The following is a 13,718-nucleotide window of genomic DNA, read 5'->3' as shown; positions in this document are numbered from 1 at the left end:
AAGCGTTTCTTTCAAAAGACATTTTTCTCTCTTTCTAGAGCATGGAATACCTACATCAGTTGACTTTATAGGTTGTGACCCTGCTCATATGGTGGCATCTTTTAACACTGGCAGCACAGTCATCTATGATTTAGAAACATCCCAGTCAGTGGTAATGCTTTCATCACAAATAGAATCTGGTAAGTAAAGCTGTTTTGTATTAACTATCCATCTTGGATGAGGTGCCTTTTTCAAAGTTTTATTATATGGTGAAGTAAATGAAAAAGTTTTGCTGCTCTCCTGCATCATGCATTTTGGAAGTTGGTTAGATGCTTGGAAGAGGAACAATGGAAAAGATTGTGGATTAGCAGGATTTGAAAGCCATGGTTTTTTGTTCTCCAAGCTAAGGGTTCTCAAGATTCTGTTGTCTGAATTGCATATTAAAACACATTTTTCATTATATACCCTTGACATGGAGGATATTAACATAAATAAATAAGTTAAGCAGAATATTAGTTCAGTGCAGAATTCTACACAGGTTGTGCTGAAACACTCTCTCCTGTGAAACTTTTAGTATTAGAAATTTTGTTGCTACAAATAAGGTGCTACAAAAATGTAGCTCTGAGAATTCAGTGTATCTGATGAAACTGTATAGATAGAAGAGCATTGATAGCTTCTTTTCTTGAACCTGTGAAAGTGTTCCATAAGGAAAAACGCCAGTTTCTGGTCATTCCTTTCTATGAAATGAGATCTAAAGAATAATATAGGGAGAGAATTTGCTTCTCCCCTCCAAGCAGTCTAGTTTACTACTTACTGTATTAAGTAGGTTATATAAAGACTTCACCACCGGTTATAAAACCATGTAAAAGCTATATTCTAAATAACGTGCAAAAATTGGCATTGACAGTGAGAAAGAAAATCACAAATTGGAGAAATACCTCTCCTAGTTTGAAGAGAATCTTAAATGAAATCAACAAAAACTAAGCACAGAAGTGAAGGGAACAAGCCTTGAAACACTGGCATATCAAGATAAGAAAATGTTTTTTAAAGAGTATTCTAAAAACTTCTAACGACATTCTAAACCATTCATGTTTCTTTAACTTGAAATAAGACGTATACATATCTGGCAACCTTAATAGATTGGGTTGACTTCAGTTATTTGGATCCTTCCCCTGCCCACCCCCCCAGTCTTTTTTGATGTGGATGTATAAGAGCTGTGTGCTAAACATATATTATAGATGCCACAGTTTGTTTCTACTTGGCTAGTGCTGCCCCTGCAGTACTTCCTTGCTTTGTTTGCTACCTCAGTCAAGAACCCTTCATGTGTATAAACCACTTACACAGCTTTAGCCTGACAGTACATTGGCTAGAGTCTTAGCCCCATCCGGTAAAGCAAGAAACTTATTTCTTACGAGACTCATTGATGTTCTTCCTAAATAATATTGATGCTCTTATTATATATTAGTTAATATAGTAAGATAAAGTGTAGTGCTAAAATAATCTCGTTTTAATTTTAACCCTATAAGGCAGGTGAATATTTTTTTGTTTTATTTTCAGGTGTACAATCAAATAATCATATTAACAAGGTAGTAAGTCATCCCACACTTCCTGTAACTATTACAGCACATGAAGATAGACACATCAAATTTTTTGACAACAAAACGGGTAAGGATAAACGGAACTTAATCTGTATATATCAGTATGTTTAAAGTAAATCTGGATGGGCATAGGACATAATCCATTTGTAGAAAACTCACTAGTGATGCAGATTTACAAAAAGAGAACTCTGGGTTTTTTAAGATTAAACCTCTTCAGTACCTTTTCTATGAAATAGTGATACCTGTTGCAATTGTGACTTCAGCAGTCAGAAATTACTCTCTCAAAACAGAGATAGTTGTGAGGGACGAGAAGGTCCTCTAAAGTTAGCACTTTGCTAATTTATAGAATGTCTACCATTTTCTTCCTGTCTTCATCATTTCCATGCTTTTAACTCATAAGCGTATATCAGTTTTATGTTTTTCAACTCTGAAGAGTAAAGAACACTACTTAGTACCTATTAGACTAGAAGTAACCCAAAATTCACTGTAGTAATGGGATTCTGTGTTACACTTAAGTTGCTGATGAAGTTTGTAAGGCAGAAAAGGATCTGGAAAAAAGGGGAAAGAAAGGTATAGGAAAAAACTGCACAGTCTGTCATGACAAAAAGTTTGGAATAATTATAAGAATGAATATAAACTTCCCATTTATCAAATTATCAGTCACTTCCTGCATGTTGTACTACCAAAAGTTGGAAGATGAAAAAAATCAGCATAAGCTGACTTGTAAGCACATGTGCAAAACCTCTGTTTTAAGTATGTTTGTTTTGGGTGGAGTGGGGGACAGTATTCTTGGGTTTTTTGTTTTCAAAGAAAAAAACTAGATGTTTTTTTCCCATTCTCACCTGCCATGAATGTATTTGAATTGTGGTGATTAAATGTGTTGCAATGATTGTTCTTGAAATTAAAATTTATTACTTCAAGGAAACAAAGATGTAGAATAAGGAGAAAAATCTTGCATGAACAAAGAATTGAGTCAAAAACAGGAAGCAGAAAGTTGAAGTAGATGGTCTGTTTGTGACATAAATTACCATGTCCTGGAGGGATCAGCGGCAGTTCAACATAATAAGAATCATCTGGACAAGGGACAGTAGGTTGACAGTTAACTGACATTCATTAATTCAGGGTATTAAAGATGAAGGCTGACGAGGAGGAACTAAAGATCTTAATAGACTTAAGAGCAGGCAAATTAAATTCCATGTGGATAAATGTGAAATGACGCATGTAAGGAAAAACAAACTTTATAATATAAAATAATAATCACTGAGCTGACTGTTCTTATTCAAGGTAAAACCACAAAGTTGTAAGAAGAGGCTGGATGGAAATGTCAGTTCTTTTCTTGGCAGTCAGAACAGCAAAATGAAAGTTAGGAGGAAGGAAAGGAATAAACAACAAAAAGAATCACTGTTAATGCCTTTGTATGAATTCTTGGTGTATCCACATGCGTACTTTGTGTTACTCTGGTCTTCCTTATCTCAAAAGGGATGTAGCCAAATTAAAATGTTTCAGAGAATGGTTAAAAGATGATTGGAGATCTTCAGTAGCTTTTTAGCTTCTTCAGGAAGAATCTTAGTAACTAAACAGGCTGAGGTTCTTCAGGAAGACAGATGACTTGGTGAAGATGATATACTTTCTTCATGTTGGTCATGGTCTTACAGGGATTTATTTCTGTCTTTTCCAATACATGAACTAAGGTCCAGTTGATAACCCCCAATGGGTGACTGCTTCAAAACAGAAAGAGGTGGTCTTATGTGCAGTTAAATATTCTGGAACTCCTTCCCAAAAAGCATCGTAAGATGCTATTAAGAGTCCAGGAATGGAGGTCACTGGCAAGAAATGCATTAAGCGTAGTTGAATGCAGAGATAACACCTCATGTCTGTGACATAACTGAACAATTAACTGTTAGAAGCTGGAGAGTATTCTGGGCAAGTATCACTTACAGTTGGCTTGTTTTTATTTTCTTCCCTGGTTTATCACCAATAGCCTCTCTCTTAGCAATGACAGAGATAGATGGACCTCTGGTATGACTCACTAAGTCTCTTTTTACAAAGTTTCATCAATACTCTGTCCTACTGGGGTAGGTATTAGGACTTTTAAGGGACTGAAAATTGAGGTTCTCACCCAGTCATTTTAGGATTGGTCTTAATTGTCAGATGGCTAAAGAGCACTATAATGGGAATGCTTTTTTGCATTGCGTGTCATTTACCAATATACTTATACAAGAGTCTGCATTTGAAACAGTGATTTCTAATAGAATTGTATCATTCAGATATTGTTGGGATCTAAGTAAGTCTGTTGTTCTATATTGCATTAATTGGGAATGTTATTTTTTAAAAAAAGAATAATTCAGAAATTCACTGTTGGTTTTGTTGGGTTTTTTTTTAGGTAAAATGATCCATTCTATGGTTGCTCATTTGGATGCTGTCACAAGTCTAGCTGTAGATCCTAATGGAATCTATTTAATGTCTGGAAGTAAGGATTCTTTTCTTATTCTGTATATCTATAAATTTTGCATTTCTGATGCACTCCAGTGCCTAACAAACCTGACTTTGTCTCTTGTCTTTTTTCTTTCTTTTCCTAAACAGGCCATGATTGTTCCATTAGGTTATGGAATTTGGACAGCAAGACATGTGTGCAAGAAATAACAGCTCATAGGAAAAAGCTGGATGAATCAATTTATGATGTAGCATTTCATCCGTCAAAAGCATATATTGCCAGTGCAGGAGCTGATGCCCTTGCCAAAGTATTTGTGTGACATAGCAGAACAAACCTGCGTCATAACGGCAGGTCTGTTTGGACAAAAAAGAGGGAATGCGTCACTGCCATCAATGATAAGGTTACCAGTAAGACACTACATCTGATCTGCCTGGGTAAAGGCTCTTAATGTGGGGCAGGTATAAGTTGGTGAAAAATCACCACATCTTGAACAACGTCAGGCTCATTCATTTAACTGTAATTACTGTATTTGGGGGGGTGGGGAGAAATACAAAAAAGAAAACCAGTATTTGTAGCCTTGACTGGATATGAACTGAGCGTATGTCTGTTCTTTAGGTGTCTTTAAGCAAACGTGGAGTCTGATCTTACAAAAGACTTATTTTGGACTCTGTGTGCTGCCTTAGGGTTAGGAATGTGGTGCTCTTGTGGGGGGAAGTGAGCTCCAAGAGTAGCTTTCTTTTCATCTCTTAGTAATCTTCTGTTTATCAGTTGAATGCCACAGATTCCCCTTTTAAACTTTTATTTTGCTTTAAAGAAAGGAAATTTAACTTAAAATATTTTAGCATTAGTTGCACAAAATGTTTGGATAAAATTCTAGTTTTTATAAGTCTTTTTATATATTTAGCCTGTCACAACAGTGCTCAAGATTGTATTGATAATGTTTTTCTGCATTATAGAACCCTAAAACACAGAGATCTCACTGACCCGCTGCCGTGTAACCACACTCTTCCCTTCTTTTGCCTAATACAGCTCAGCTAAGTCCTTGCATAAGGATGCTAATTCTTCATCATCGCATAACTGTCTTCATAAATAAAGGACTGTAAAATGTGTTCAAATGAAACACAGAGGGGTTAACACCCCCAAATGAACTCTTTAAAAAAAAAAAAAATTAATCTTGGCATCCTATCACTATGTGATATTTTGTACATCTTACTGTATTTACGAGTTTATTTATCAAGGATTACCCATCTTGCTAATGGCCTATTGTTATTTATTTCACTTTTTGTTGGTCTTTATATCCTTTTATGTAGTGTGTTAAAGGGCCCTGTATATCTATTATGGCACTCTTTGAACAGTCTAAAATAGAAGAGAAAATGGGACATTTGATAATTCTAAAGTTGCAAACCAAGAAAGTCTTTTTCTTCTGGTTAAGTACCTGGAGTGGAGTTGATTCCAAAAAGCAATCTTGTTTCAGAACTTTTGGAGTGAAAATTATTTTTATTTGCGTTTCAAATAGAATACAAAAGTAGTTGATTCAAGATTCATAAATCTGCTGTGTTTTGACTAGTTATTCCCTGCTTTTATTTTATTTTCAGATGTGCTTCAGTTTATGGTGTAACTAAAGATTTTGTTTGTGTAATGCATGATTAATACAATAAAGTATTTTTTCTAGTCTTCCACAAAACTTTTCTGATCAGTTTGCGAGTTTTGATGAGTTTTGTAAGGTTTCTGTTTTACAAACTATGAATCAGCAAATTTTTAAGATTGTACCACATAGCAAAAGTACAGCTGTTGAAAAATAATGTATATAAAATGCATATAATAAATATTAAATGGTGTACCTGTATCTTACTGTTGGCTACATTATTTTATGTTGCACAGTTTGAAAGTGTCATTCTACAAATTACTAAATTAGGTCTAAACTTTAGCAAAATGACCATTTGTTTATTATGCTTATAAGCTGCTTTGCTTTTGGAAAATTGTAATAGTTGTCTGGATGTCAACCAAGTGTTCAGTTTCAAGCAGCAGTTCCCACTTATAAGAACATGTTTTCACAATATTTTTAGAGATTTTTACAAGAACAAATTGAAAATTGCTGGTGTATTGTTACAGCCTTTTTAAGATGATAATCACGCTGGTTTTCACTGTCTCGAGATTCAGGAGCCAGAAAGGTCCTCTGTTTTTATTTCAAACTACCAATGAATCATTCTGTTAAATTTAAAAAGAAAATTATAAAAAATCCTTTTGTAAATGCTTAAAATTTGCCCATATGTCAAATGTTATCTATTAACCTTTGTCCGTTTCTTTACAAGTCCTCCAATAAAGATGATGCACAAAAGGGCAGTCTTTTTGACCTGGAGCTTAGCCTTTTGCAACATTTAGCTACTCTGTGATGAGTCACTTTCCTGAAAGTGTATCAGCAGAAACAGACTACCACAATACGAATCCTAGATTTTGAAAGTAGTATGTTTAGGTATAAATTACCTTAAGCTAGAACATGTTCCTGTAAGTGGTTGTAACTGTATTGTTCCATGTAAGTTTCCAGTTTTGCACTGAGAATGTATCTCATGCCATCTCATGTCAAGCAAATTAGAATTAAGAAAGAAAAAAAAAAAGGGAAAAAAAGGTGCTCCTGGTAGGCAGAATACTGCAGTTATATTCTGAATTTAATTTTGTTTTAGTAATAATGTTACGTTGTTTGAAATGTTACAGTAAATTATAATTGTATAGAAATTGGAGAATTTTGTCCTTTATCTTGAAGATTGAGGTGAGGCCTTTCAGTAACTGCTTGTAGGACACTAAGATTTTACTTTTGAAAGTGACGTTCAGCTGACTTGCACTTTTTGTTCCTTCCAGTCTAAAGCATTCAACTAATAACAGACAAGAGAGTATTTGAATTTTATTGAAAGTAATTTCATAATCGCCTTTTCTGAAGCCAAACATTGTTTCTGGCAGCTTTTCAGACTGCTGCATTTTAATGCTTAAATGAAATGTGATTGTTTAATAAACATTGCCATGCATAACTGATCTTTTTTTTTTAATTGTATTAAAATTGAAATGGTAAAACAAAAAAAATATTTGCTTATTTTCCTTAATTGAAATCTTAACGGTCATCTTAGTTCACTAACGTATAGTGGATCAAATGCTTCATTTACTAAATAATGACAATTATTTCTAATACAGTCTTTGTTTTTTGTGGGGTGTAACACGCTAAAACCTTTATTTGGCTTTTGGTTTTTTTGAACAGAAGAGCTGTAGTACTGGTGATGGGGAAAAACAATAGTGCTGAAATAAATGTTTTTATTTAGCAAAAACACCTTAACTTACGAGAGGACTGATTTACTTCTCTTTTGTAAGAAAGACCGAAAGGACTTTGGCTCAGAACCTGAATGGAAGGATACCTAAATGTGTTGAATAGTACCTCTAGCATTTTAGGATATGACTGATGTTAAGACTTACACCCCGTCTTGCTTTTTATTGTAGGAACTGTTCTAAGCAGACGAGTGGTGACAGCGGTCCAGCATCTTGTATACATAAATACCAAGCACATCTGAAAAAGGGTGTAACAAGCCCTAATCAAGAACCTTCCCTAATTCAGAAATCCTAAGGAAGTATTTATTTGCCAGGAGACAATTGGTAGATTTTTCCTAGTGGAAAACCTTATCAGGCGCTGTTCATTTTGCCTATTCTATGTTAATTCATTTATTGAAAAACTGATAGCACACTCTGTCCTGGCATACTCCTAGTACTTCGTGCTTCTCTAGCACTACCCATTGCAAATCAGTGGAAAGCTTCTTGGTCACACAGTGCTGACTGCTGCTCCTTTTAACACATAAAAGCTGTCTCAAACAAATGCATCCCAGCTGAACAACTGGTATTTTTGCAGGGAGGCTAAACACACAGGTAAGGTGGTCTACATAAATCCTGCTGGGAAAATGAGTGTAACTTTATTTCCTCCCAGATAAAGGTGCGTGGTATGGATATATGACAGACTTTACCTTTTAGTTGTGTTTGGTTTCATTACAATGTGTCTCTCAGTGCCTATATATGCATACACACACATGCATATTTATGTTCTTTTTAAAAGAACTTTAAAAAAATTAACAAAACCAGAAGGCTCCAAAATGGTTTTTAAATGCTACATCTGAGGTGAGCATGAACTGAAATTCCCCATTTAACACTTGCTGTGTTGAATGTTGGCAAATACACATCCTTGAGTCTTAGGCAGACTAATTGGCTTATATTAATAGTTGGGTTGTTTTAATGAAGAGTTCAAGCTACAAAACATTATAAATGTCATAAGTACATTGCTTTGTTTTTTAATTTTAACATGGAACCAGATTTTGTCTGACTTTGATAGTGGAGACCATGCTTGCTTTGTAGTCATCCCTTTTACCTGGATATCTTCATGACCCACCCCCATAAAAGAAGTCATCTTGACTTTCTGAAAAGTGCATGTATAGTAACAAAATACTTCTATTTTTGAATATTTACAGAATTTAAGGATATTCAATTTAACTCGGAAATCCCTAGTAATGAAAAGGAGGCAATGTAAGGTAGCCTAGGTCATAAGGTTAACACCCACCCACCCCACCCCCCGCCCCAAGAATCACTGAACCTCTGAGTATGTTTTCTGTAAAAGTATGCTGAAGACTGTAAACTGGAAGCTGTAGCTGTGTACTTGAACAGTAGCTATGTCTTCTTTTCTTCAGAGACACATCACACTCAACAGATGTCTGAGAGGCCTGTTTTTTTGTGGTCTAGAACTTTATTGGGACATCATCAATTTTCTAATTACTGATTTCCCTACATCTTGAATTTGGGATTAGTATTTCCTCCTGGAAGGTCATGTCTAGTGTTCCAGCTGATTTGATCTAGTTTTCCTCAAGCAAAATCACTGGGGAGGTGAACTGTTGGCCAGCCCTTAGCCATCCTGGTTCACCAGCAGTGTCTAGCAGCAGTGCCAGGGTGTTTAATCTGGCAGTGGAAGAATTCTTGCTTTGATTATATGTAGTGCTATAACATAACCTTGTCGGAGTAGCATGCCGTCTTAACTGGAGGAGAGAGAACTGATTCCTACGACCATATGGCTCCTCTTGATGGTCTCTGTGAACCTAAGCTATTGATGGTTGTTAGCTGTTAACCTCTAACAAATAGCAAATAGCTACTTAACCATTTAATATTTTCATATGCAAACAACATACACATTTGTCTTCAGTTACGTGGAGACTGTCTACAATGTTCTGTTAAGTCTTACCAGCACTGTGAGACTTGATGCTCTCATTTTAAAGCTATGTGAATTAATGGATTTATTACAAAATTTTAAATCTTCTAAGCTAATGGATCAGTGCTGTGATTTTATATATTTATAAAACTGAGACTACAGGTAGGAATTCAATAGTGATCTTGTACTAGCTGTGTGGGTTAAAGGCTGCCTCTTTTACGCCAGGTATTATTGGGAGCTGTTACCTGTTTTAGTGAAGTTCAAAAGTATTGATATTACCCCATTCCTTACAAATGGCATTAAACCTTTGAAAAGTGATGGTCTTTCAAATAAAAATGATGCTAGGTTAATTTTTGAGTGGCTTCTAGAACCACTCATTTCTATCACAAAAGATGGGGAATGAGATTTAAGACCTCTTGAGGTGAAACGCTGCATTTTCCTTCAGAGTACTGGACACCTTAGAATAAATACTTCATGTGGTGATCAAAGAGTATTTGCTTCTGGGATGTCTTTGTCTTGGATGTGTTGGAGATCCTTTAACTGAAGGGAGAATATACCACTAAAGGGAATGATTTGCAGCTCTGTCCTCGGTTCCTTTCTGACAAAAAACAAATAGCATCAGCTATGTGGCCAATTATTTTAAGCAGTTTCCTCTTCAAGTTGCATTGAAGCTTTTTGCAGCTGAACATTTTTGATAATACTATAAAGCTTTTAATTCCTTTCACTCTAAAGCATTTGTTAGTGCGCATTGGCTTGCTAACTTCTCTCATCTGCTTTTGTGTCTCAGCTTTTCTGGAAAGCTCCTGAGGCTTTGAGAAACCTCTAGGAGGGAAGAGTTGCTCATATGCGTGGTAGGTCGTGGATGTGTGTGTGACCTACAGCAACCTGTGTCCATTTGAACTCAAGAGGATGACTCCGCAGGCTGGGTGCGGGGGCTTGTGGCCCCCCTGCCGTGGGTGGGGCAGAGCTGATGGGGCTCACCTGGAGGAGGCCCAAGGGCAGAGCCCAGCAGCTGTGAGCGGGCAGGGCGGGAGCGTGGGGCCTGCCCTGCCTGCAGCCATGGCGGAGGACTGGGAGGGCTGATCCTACTGCCCACCGCCCCCCCACCCCTGCTGGTCGCATTCCCCTGAGGGGTTTCCTGAGGTTTCTCCCTTGCCTCCACCTGCAGCTTGACTTGCCATGTGACCGCTGGGAGCTGTTGTTCTTGCTTGGCTGCCAGCCTGGGGTGATCCCGGTGAGTCTGGGGGCTGGGGGGGTGGGGAGCGACCGACCGATGGCGACTGGGTGCTCCCCAGACCAGGCCTGAGAGCGGGTGTTTTTCTTCATGAATGGTGGCTGGCCAAGGGGACATGTTTGTCTCTTACGAAAGGAGAGCTGGCCCAAGGGCCTGTTACGCTGGTGGTGGCTTTCTGGTGACTGGCCTAGTTGACCTTTTTAAGCAGACGCTTTTCTATTGTTTCAGTTGTCTTTCTAGTTGCTCTTTTGTACCTTGAAATGGCAGATTTCTTGTTGTTTTTCAATTAATGTATGGCAGTTTTCTTTCCAAAAAGAAAACTTTTCTGAGGAAAAAGCTGCTCATTTGATTAGGGGCATCTTGTCTTGCAGCTCTTGTCAGACTTACAGTTCAGTGGGAATAAAGAGCTCCTGCTTGATGCACAGGTAACGTCTGCCTTCCCTGAAATCTCAGCCATGGCTGGGAGCAAAACAAACTCCAAACCCTTCAGCTCCCTTGGGAAGCTGCCCTGTGCGGGGGTGGGGAGAGAAGCATTGGGCTCTGGGAGACGCAGCTGCTGGCGGGAGCTCAGAAGCTCCTGGAAGGTCCTGCAGACTCCCTGCACGCAGTGGCAGTCTTGTGTCGTAGCTCTGTTTTATGTACCTTGTGGACTAGTTGGTAGCCAGAGGTTTTCACTGGAGTTTTTCTGTGTTACTTAGAAATACCATTGCATTGTATCTTAAGGGCAGCAAATCTTGCAAAGTGCTTTTTCAATACCACTTCATTACTAGGGTAGTTGTTTGCAAAACAGAAACTGTAGTTCAGCTTCCTCAGTTAGTGCTTTGACTCTTTTGCCTTTGATAACGCAAGTGGCTGATTCTGCCAGTCTTAATGAGCGTGGATTTTTGTTAAGATGGTTTAGCTAACAGCTGATGTACAGAATTTCTTAGAGGCCAGAAATATTTCTTCCAGTTTGAGTGATCTAATACCTGACGGTTTCTGTGGCACACATGCGTTACAATCAGAAATTGGGGGGTTTTGGCAGGTATTTGGGCTTACAGAGGCAACTGATCATGGTCACTTTCTCTGATCTGTGGGTGTTAACGTCCGTTTGGATTTGAGCAAATCAGACGGTTGGGGGGCTAAAGTCCTTGTTGATGTATTTGCTATCAGTGTGCTGTGCCAGAGGTTCTGTTTTGTTTCTAAACTGGCTCCTAGTCCTCACCAGAATTGGTTCAACAGGACAAAGCTGCACACCTCACTTTATTTAAAATATTTAGATGGGAGAAAGCTGTTGTCTCCCCATCTTCCTTTTCTGAAAAAAATAGTAAAATACCCAAGGGTAAATGTCAGAGAATTCCAGAAACTACATAACTGTGAATTTGGTTTTGATTTAAAAAAAGACTATTTTAATGATATAGTTTTAGATTTGAAACTTACCAAAAATTTAAATGTAATGTTAAGTTAGTAATTTTTGTTTTCCCATGTAATTCAAATTATTTTCCTAAATCTTGCCAGTCTTTTTCTCAGTCTTTTGACTTGTTGTCTCTAACTTGTGTTCTTTGGCAGAGAATTGTTTATCATATTTGTAATCTGATCACATACACCAGGGCAGAAAAATAGTTCTTATCCCTTTGCTTACATTCTACCATACTCTGATTGCCTTTAAGTAGTAAAGGCCGTATCTGACCTCAGTGAAGACTGGGAAAGTTTTGTTAGCATTTGCTAGCAAAAACAGTTATGCAGGATTCTCATGACGGTGTCTTAGGAACTGGTCCAGTATGAAGTTCAGCTGTAGGTTCAGTTATACCCTGAGGCTGAGGGTATATTCAAACCAACAGTGCCTGGCTTCCAGGAGAGTGCCCTCAGCGTAAGGCTGGGCTGCTTGGCGGCCTGGAAGCGATGCTACCTGCTCCCTTTGCCTGTAGCAAACAAGCTGGCCAAAGCAGTGCTGTTTCCCTTCCTTATCCTGGGATGGCTGGAGTTCAGCTGACCCTGCTACTGTTGCAGACAACTGCTCTGCTTGTGGAATGTAAAGAAAAATAGTAAGGACACAGCATTCATTTGTATATATACACAGATGAACGTAAAAAAATTTAGAGTAAGAAAACAGTAAATACCCTTCAGGTAATGAAAAGTGCTTATGGTCAAGGATACTTCACTAACCAAACTTGATTGTTTGAAAGGAAAGGAAATTTTGATCCTAATGAGATTAAATTTAAAGTGGGCACTTGCTTCAAAGCAGAGATTAAGACCTTGGATTTAATCAGAGACAGCAAATTTTCAGGATCTATTCTTCCTTCAGCTGAAGCCAGAGGCAAAATTCCTGTTGAAGCCAGAGGGCAAAAGAATGTGTGTTCCAGCTGATAGACATATATAACTTGAAAGTTACTCATACTTAAATTACAAATTGTTCAGTGGAAGTTTCCATATATTTTCTGTCTATATTTGGATGATTGTTGATCACAAGCTATCCAACAAACACATTCTGCTTCAGCTTCTCAAGAAAACCATTTGTTTGCTGTCCCAGGTCCAAACCAAAGCCAGTCAGTAAGATTTTTTTTGGATAGATTTTATTAGGCTGGGGATCTAAGCCTCCAGTTTTCAGGCAGTTTAAGATACCGGTTGATCTTCTTTGACAATGTGCTCAGGCCTTCTGTGGCACTTGCATGCAACAGAGAAATGTTCTGTGATTTCTTTATGGCTTTGATGCTTTCTGGAGCTGACTTACCTTTCAGCCTAATGAAAGGAAGGAAAGTGCCGACAAAACTGGTGGAGCTAGGTAGTAATATTGAGAGTTGTCCCATTAGAAACAGCTTGAAAGCAAGGCATAAGTTGTCACCACTTTTCTTCTTCGGAACAAAGGAGATGAAAATACATTATCTGTATTAGTAAAAGAGGAGGCTTATGTGACAAACACTAATATGAAACGTAAATAGATGTAATTAAGAACATTTATGGGAGAAACGACTGTTCTGAGAAACTACTACTTCATATGTGCCAAAAACACCCCCCCCCTTCTTTCTTCTCTTTTCATGCCTCAAAATTACTTTATAAGTTGTAGAGAAGTACAGTCATTGGCTTCTGATGCAAATGTTTTTGGCTGGTTACTACATAGCTGCTCTTCATTTGCATGGATTTTGAAAGGCGAAGTAAATACTGTTTGAAGTTATTATTATCTATTAATGATAGGATGGTCTTACTTTCAGAACTTCCTTGTTCCTTGCTGGTTCAATATCAATACCTGCTTGAGGATGTAATGTAAAAGAC

The 13,718-nt window shown here is 37.7% G+C and overlaps 1 protein-coding gene across 1 annotated transcript in view; it reads left to right on the top strand.

Annotated features, from left to right (window-relative positions):
* Positions 1 to 5,857, top strand: part of STRN3 (striatin 3) — a 66,869-nt gene extending 61,012 nt beyond the window's left edge. Inside the window, 4 exon segments of the mRNA XM_055715893.1 lie at positions 39 to 179; positions 1,537 to 1,644; positions 3,961 to 4,047; positions 4,161 to 5,857. Coding sequence (XP_055571868.1) covers positions 39 to 179; positions 1,537 to 1,644; positions 3,961 to 4,047; positions 4,161 to 4,330 — 506 coding nt within the window. The 3' untranslated portion in view covers positions 4,331 to 5,857.
* Positions 5,858 to 13,718: the final 7,861 nt, after the last annotated feature.

The sequence above is a fragment of the Falco cherrug genome, chromosome 7 (assembly GCF_023634085.1).
Source record: "Falco cherrug isolate bFalChe1 chromosome 7, bFalChe1.pri, whole genome shotgun sequence".
Classification (NCBI taxonomy): Eukaryota; Metazoa; Chordata; class Aves; order Falconiformes; family Falconidae; genus Falco; species Falco cherrug.
Note: the sequence above shows the minus strand (reverse complement) of the source record. Positions and strands in the feature narration are given on the sequence as shown.